The 8082-nt window shown below is 33.8% G+C and overlaps 1 protein-coding gene across 1 annotated transcript; it reads left to right on the top strand.

Annotated features, from left to right (window-relative positions):
- The first annotated feature begins 3782 nt into the window (after nt 1–3782).
- On the top strand, nt 3783–7407 carry LOC105109471 (sucrose transport protein SUC8-like). Its single transcript, XM_011004192.1, has 4 exons — nt 3783–5194; nt 6052–6115; nt 6224–6267; nt 6974–7407. The coding sequence occupies exons 1-4, from the start codon at nt 3884–3886 to the stop codon at nt 7151–7153; spliced, it is 1599 nt and encodes a 532-aa protein (XP_011002494.1). The 5' UTR covers nt 3783–3883; the 3' UTR covers nt 7154–7407.
- Nucleotides 7408–8082: the final 675 nt, after the last annotated feature.

Raw genomic sequence — 8082 nt, 5'->3', positions numbered from 1 at the left:
AATTTAAATTATTAAATAAAATCTTAAGATATAGTTTATATTATTTTTTAATATATTAAATATCTACAAGTAAATATTAAAGAAGTCAAAATCTCTACACATAGTCACCTAACGTATATAGCTTGCTTAAAAACCAATTTGTCTTCACCTTTGAAGAATGCCGATCAGAATTATCAAAAGAAAAGGAGAATGAAAAAGAGAATGGTGGTTACATGGAATAAGATTTAATTGTTTTTTATACAATGATCCAGCAGATGAACATTATTGAAGGAGAATCTCTCCCGCTCGATCACCTCATGGCATGGAACTATATATAAATAGCATGGGAGACATTTGGTCATGTAGGGTCTAAGACGGTTGCATTTCATTTTTTTTAATCTCATAAAAATTAAATAAAAATAAATCATAAAATGTAATTCTTAATCGAATATAATATAAAATAATAAAATTTTAAAAAAATCAATTAAAAAAACTAAGTCAACTGGATTAACCTTTCAAACCAATAACCCGTGTTATTAAACATGAATAACCCAATAAAAAAATAAATTTAATATTGAAGAATATCATACTGATATAACCTCTTAAAAGAATTAAAAAAGTAATCTAATTTAACTATAGTTAAAATACCAAAACTTGCGACTCATATCATAAGACCAAGATATTATTATTAAAAAATCAAAATAAATTATGAAACTCAATTCTTAACCAATTAATATTGAATGAAAAAATTAATTAAAAAACACAAAAAACAACTCGAGTTAACTTGGGTTAACTTATTAAATACTATTTCGAGATCATGAAAAAAAAAATTAAACTAATAAAAAATAAATAAAACAATAAATCATAATTTCCAATTAAATTAATATTAAAGGATGAAGTTGGAAAAAAAATTAATTAAGAAAAAAATACTAATTATAAGTTAATTTATCAAACTTCCAATATATATAATCAGAATAAAATAAATAAATAAAAATAATATAATATTGAAGATTAAAATAAAAAATAATAACTGAGAAAATTTGAAAAAGAAAAAAAATATAAATAAATGGTTTTTTCGAGGCCGCACTAAAACAAACACGTGGGGAAAGTACAATTAATTACTACAGTATTTTCATTGTATTGTTAATGTTTCAATGTGTTGTTAATGTCAATTAATTAGTAATTAGTAATTAATTAATTAATAATAAGGCGTGACAATTTAGTGTGCACATAACTAGTAACACATTTTCCAAAAAGTGGGCACAAGTCAAGAACCAATAAGAAGCTAGTGACTCTCTCTCTCCGTTATCCCTAACGGACGTTGAATTGCTTGCTCACAAGTCAATGAGATTTCTGACCACTTTCTCTCTCCGCTTTGAATTGCTGCTTTTACAGTCTTCGGGGTGCGAAACTCTCCCACAAACTGGATAATCTCAGACAATTTCACCATGCTAGATCTCATCAGCATCGTCATCCATGCGTGCTACCATCCATGCACGCACGCACGCACACACACACAAGATGATTCTTCTTAATCCTCTGCCTGCATGCCTAACTCCATGGAGAAGAGAGATATATCTCCTTTTACATCAGTACTGTTTCCATTGGTCAATTTTGGTGTTGAATGAGCTTAAACAATGGATCAAAACCCTTTAATTGATTCATTTACGTGTTGGGAAATTGATTTTAAGTGTAATGGGAATAAAGCAACCCTTGTGGATAAGGCATCTTGATGCTCGTATTATTGCATTTCGTTACAGTCGTTCATTACCTTGGAGAAAGGTGGAGAACTACGCATGAGAGTACTGTGGCTTACTTGGCTTATTATCATGCATCCACAACTTTGCGTCCTTCAAATCAAGATCAGGCAAGAAGAATATATTTCCCATTTAAGCCTGTCTATCATTCGTTGGATATAGTCTTTGCTTAATCGAGTCGACTCCCTTAATTAATCCCAAATTAATTTCCCCTAATCATTATCAAGATCATACTTATATAAATATTAATATCATTACAATATTGCCTTGCACACTCCTTATCTAATAACTTAAATTTTTATATTAAAATAATTTTTTGATATAATATTAAAAATTTAATAACTAAATAGTTCAAATTTTATTATCTTTATTTATTAAAATTAAACATAAGATGGTATAATCTTGTGCAAGTTTCACTTTTACTTGAAAAAATATATTAAAAATTATATAAATTATATTATAAAATCTTACATAACAATTTAAGTTTTTAAATTAAAATAATCCTTTAACATCTTAGCTTCAAAATGCAATATCATGTTTGATTTATTATGATATTGTAATGCACATAACGATGTTAAGAAATAGACTGGACCAAGCAAGGCTACCTTACTTTGATTCTTCACTTTTATCTAGGATTAGTCATGTTTTAAATTGGATATAATTAAAAAATAATATAAATTATATCTTATGATCTTATCTAATAATATAAGTTATTGAATTAAATTGATTCTTTAATATGATATTAGAGTCTTGATAATCAAATAATTATTAGTTTAAATTTTATTATCTTTGTTTATTTAATAAAAATTAAATATAAAATAATATAAATCTGTGTAAATTTTAAATCAAAAAAATTTCACTATTAAAAAATAATATAAATAATATCTTAAAATTCTATTTAAAAACTTAATCATTAAATTAAAATAGTTTTTTTAATAAATATATAATACAAATTTATTGTAATCAATACCATCATCATAGCCCACAATGTAGCAAGAGGTTTCGAGTAAATTAGCCTTGCGTTGCTAGGGGAGTATTCATGTCGACCTTAACTGGTTTACCAACAGCTGAAGCCAATGATCGGAGAACATCAGCATCATCATTTGTGGCCTGTATCAAAAGTAGCTTCCGACGAGCCTAGAGTCCTATTATCCGCTGTCAGAGAAGCACGTTGCCTTTGTATTATCCATGACAGTGTACAAATTATCATTGTAGTATAAAATTTAAGAATTATTTTTCCTTGGAATATTTTATTCGTACATATATACATACATACATATATATATATATATATATATATATATGTTTTTTTCTTAATTATTATACTTAAGGATTAAAATTGCACACCTAACTATTTGGGGAACGAGACAGTCGACGTACATAGTACTGTGCTAATTTTTTTAATTAACTCAAACAATTAATTTATAAACAAGGTTTTAGACATAATTCCATATATTTATCTCTAATTAATATTCATAAATTAAAAATATAATGATGGGAATACAATCTAATTATTACTCCAAATACTCGATTAAAAAAGTAATTACAACTTACCAAATAAGATCAAAATTTATTAGAAATGTTAATAAATAGGAATTAACCACCCCAGACATATATATATATATATATATATATATAGAGAGAGAGAGAGAGAGAGAGAGATCTGCAGCAATCTGTTTAACGGCAAAAGCTAAATATATTGCAGCTGTACACGTGTCTCCAAAAAAGGGATTCCTCATGCATGTTCTTCCATGTATCCTTACGAAAAAAGACAGCGATGTCAATCAATGACTGAAAGTCTATGGAAGAAAATGTGAATTAATGAGCAAATGACAGAAACAGAAAATTAGCAATGTCTAAACCCTAATAAGGTAAAGAGAATTTAATGGCAGCAACATACTTGGCACCAAAGAATCTGCACCCTACAGTCACATACAGAACTGAGACTGAAGAAGACACGATCTTAAACGGATAAGACCATATTAATTTTTATTTACCCGCTCAAACTTTCCTTGACATCACCCACCCAACTTTCTCCCATTATAAATTCCCATGCAAACTCGCTTCCCTTTTCATCTTCAAAACACAATCTCAAAAACCCCTTGTTGTGAAACCAAGAAATATTTGAGAGCGAGCGAGCTAGCAATATGGAGAGTGGAGTTAGAAAAGAAGACAAACCCCCTTCCTCCTCTTCCAATCTTCAACAACTGCCCTCCTCAGTAAAACCTGGCCCGTTAAGAAAGATCATAATGGTTGCATCAATAGCAGCTGGGATTCAATTTGGTTGGGCACTCCAGCTCTCTTTGTTAACCCCATATGTGCAGCTTTTAGGCATTCCTCACACATGGGCGGCTTTCATTTGGCTCTGTGGGCCGATTTCTGGGATGTTAGTCCAGCCAGTAGTTGGCTACCACAGTGACCGCTGCACATCTCGTTTTGGCCGTCGCCGACCATTTATCGCGGCGGGTGCTGTTTTCGTCACCATTGCCGTGTTTCTCATTGGCTATGCCGCTGACATTGGCCACCTTTCTGGTGATTCCCTAACCAAAACAGCTAAACCACGAGCCATTGCTGTGTTTGTTGTAGGGTTTTGGATTCTTGATGTTGCTAATAACATGCTTCAAGGTCCATGTAGGGCATTTCTTGCTGATCTTTCAGGGACGAATCAGAAGAAGACACGTACATCCAATGCTTTCTTCTCTTTCTTTATGGCTGTTGGCAATGTTCTTGGCTATGCAGCTGGGTCTTACACTCACTTATATAAACTTTTTCCATTTTCAAGAACCAAAGCTTGTGATGTCTACTGTGCAAACCTCAAATCTTGCTTCTTTATCTCTATTGCCTTGCTTTTAATATTAACAATTCTAGCTCTCTCTTACGTACGTGAAAAACCCTGGTCGCCGGAGGGAAGTCCCGGTGAAGGCGGTGACGAGGAGGAGGAAGAGGAGGCGATTGGAGAAGCCAAAGTGTCGGTGCCACTGCCCTTTTTTGGGGAAATATTTGCTGCTTTGAAGACCTTGCAAAGACCTATGTGGATCCTACTTTTGGTGACGTGTCTAAATTGGGTTGCTTGGTTCCCTTTCCTGTTGTTTGATACTGATTGGATGGGGAGAGAGGTTTACGGTGGTGATTCAAGTGGAAATGCTGATCAACTCAAGATGTATGATCATGGGGTCCGTGCAGGTGCATTGGGGTTGATGCTTAACTCGGTGGTTTTGGGAGTTACTTCGCTTGGTGTGGAGGCTTTGGCTCGTGGGGTTGGTGGGGTTAAGAGGCTGTGGGGGATTGTGAATTTTGTCTTGGCTATTTGTTTGGCTATGACTATTTTGATAACCAAATTGGCTCAGTCCAACAGAAGGTACACCACCGTGAATGGAGGAACCCACCTCTTGCCGCCGCCGCCTGGTATCAAGGCTGGTGCTTTAGCCCTTTTTGCCGTTATGGGCATACCTCTAGCGGTAAGTTCTTGTTGGGCTAGCTTTACTTTCTTTTCCAGTATTGTTTCGTGAGTAAACTTGACATTATGAATTGAAATTTCAACATAAATTTGACTTAAAAATTAGTTAATTCAATTTCCATATAATACTTACACTTTGATTTTTTTAATTTTTTTTTTCTGTCATATAATTTTTAACAAACTGATTGCTCCACGAAAGGTGTTTTAATATATTTTTTAATTTTAATTTTAATATGTTCAGTTGAATTTGAAATACCGTAATCACAGTTTTATAGCATAACTAGGTAAGATAAGATAAATAGGTTGATCATATTATCAGAGACATAAACGAGAGGACAGGGGACAGCACTCCCTATGACTGCAAGTGTGAAATCTTCAGAGTCTCTAGGAACCTGTACCTGCGTGGAGCCACGTAGTTTACTAATGGCTAGTTTTTGAGTTCTGATTCCTTTCTTTGGCCCTCCAATGCATGGACAGCGAACGTTAACTGCCCTCGTCTGAGTTTCTTCTTGAATGTGTTTGTTTGGTTGGATTAGGCAGATTATGATGTTACCTAGCAACACTTAATTAATGAAAAGCCAAGATTCTCAATATTTTATTAGGGGCATGGATTTAGTGAAACGTCAAATTAATGGAAATATATCCAATATTAATGTGTGCATTTAATGAAAATTGTGTGGTAGCTACTGCTGCGATTGTTGTTGGAAAAGCTGCAACTGCTGTTTTAATGGAACTTGAAGAACATATCTTTAATTCTTTGAATAACATTAATTTGATCATCGTAATTTTAAGTTATTAATTAGTGAAACAAGACTCGAAGTTTTTCATGATTAACCAACGATGGCTCATGTTTTGCAGATAACTTACAGCATCCCTTTTGCTCTGGCATCAATCTTTTCTAACACCTCTGGTTCTGGCCAAGGTAAATTTTTTAATTCCAACCCTTTTGAAGAAAATGAAAGCAGGGCTTTTGGTGATTCGTAAAGTACCCTCCTAAACTGTTAATTCCCTTGTTCCAAATTTATTATAGGGCTTTCTCTGGGAGTTCTCAATCTGTCAATAGTTATACCACAGGTCAGTGCTTCATGCTGTTAATGCACACTGCTGTTATAAATTCTAGTGATTGTTTTTCCAAGCATAATGCCTCTACAAGTTTATGCCATATATTTATTTGATGATGGTTTCTAGGAGTGCATTCAATTCGGATTCATCTTGAGTCCTAGCCTTGTAAGTCCTTCAGCACTGGACAATGCCACAGTAGTGATCTGCTGACTTGAACATAAAAGGAAAACAGTATTCCACTAAGTATTATGCTTCTTTAATTAGATAAAGAAATCGTAGTCTGACAACTATGACTTATCTTTTTATGTAATGATCTATTGGAATGTATGGAATGCCGCATCTAGACATGTTAGCATGGGCTACTAAAAGCACTCAAGGGCAAGCATTATATTGGTTTCGAAGTATGGGTGTAATGCTGGCTTATGAAATTATTGGAAAGGTTGCATAAACTTTTTCCAGACAGAACAAGGTTACATCTTTGTTCTTCTCTGACTCATGATATTCTGTGAACCCCAAGAATGATAGACTGACACTTCAATTATGCGATTCCGTGCACCAAAAAACAGAACATGAAGAAGAGAAGAAAAGAATCTTATTCAAATCATGGAAAGGAAAAAAAAGAAAAAACAAAGGGAATATAATATGTTGATGGAAAGGGAAAAAAGGAAAAAAGAAAGGATGAATTAACTCAATTGCTGGTTTAATTATATTTTTGCAGATGGTGGTGTCTGTAGCAAGTGGACCTTGGGATGACCTTTTTGGAGGAGGCAATCCACCAGCTTTTGTGGTAGGAGCTGTTGCAGCCGCAGTTAGTGGAATATTGGCATTCACCATGCTTCCATCTCCAAACCCTGACATCCCCTCAAACAAAAGGGCTGTCACTGCTGCATTCCATTGACTTTTTTTTTAACTTCTAAAGACTGGTGACTCGTCTATAATTGGTCCTTTTTTTTTTGGGGATGTATCAAAGGCCAAAATGGCCAGCTGTTTGTCGAAATAGCTTAATCAAATGGCCACAAATGGCCATTTTAGAGTCATGTCCATATGGCTGTGTGAACATGCTTGTCTAAGTGAAATATAGAGTCATGGTTAATCCTATTCCCAGCTCTAATTATCTAATAACAATATCGTAGGGAAAATTTCATTTCCAAAGTTTTGTTTTGGCGTACTTATTTTGATTATTTATTTGGCATGCTTATTTTGTCGAAAACATGTACTGCTAACATAGGACTGACATATCCAGGGGGAAGCTCTGTACCGTATCCAACATCTAGGCAATATTTTTTTCAGTCTACTGTGGTGTTGATGAATATTTATAACCTGTGATTGTGCTTCGAGTTCTGTTGGAACTGAAACCACGAATTTTATAACCTTTTTCCTTTCCTTTCCTTTCCTTTTGCTTTCCTTCCGTTCTTTTTTATTGGGGTTTGGGGGAGGGGGGCCTGCCAGCTGAACTGCTTAGTTTTTGTCTGATCAGCTTTTTGCAAAATGATGTTGCCATCATAAGAACTTGAAGAATGATTCAAAATGCTGGCATTTGAAAGTTTTTGCAAGCACACTTTGAATTCATATCCATCGATGCTTCTCTTTTTCCATTTTTAAAATCTGTTCTCCCGGCTAATTTTTGTACTCGTATTCCTGCCACATAGTGCTTGCAGCCCTTATCATCTCGATCTGGGTTGATCGTATTTCACACTTTCATGTTGTTGTTTTGTTGATTGGAATTTGTGTGCTGAGATATATACACGAGTAGCTTATATACAAGGATGGATCTATAAAAACCACAATCCAATAACATAAACTTTTGGATTGAAAGTGGTGCCCATT

The sequence above is a fragment of the Populus euphratica genome, unplaced genomic scaffold (assembly GCF_000495115.2).
Source record: "Populus euphratica unplaced genomic scaffold, PopEup_1.0 scaffold219.1, whole genome shotgun sequence".
NCBI lineage: Eukaryota > Viridiplantae > Streptophyta > Magnoliopsida > Malpighiales > Salicaceae > Populus > Populus euphratica.
This window is presented reverse-complemented; position numbering and strand designations above follow the sequence as displayed.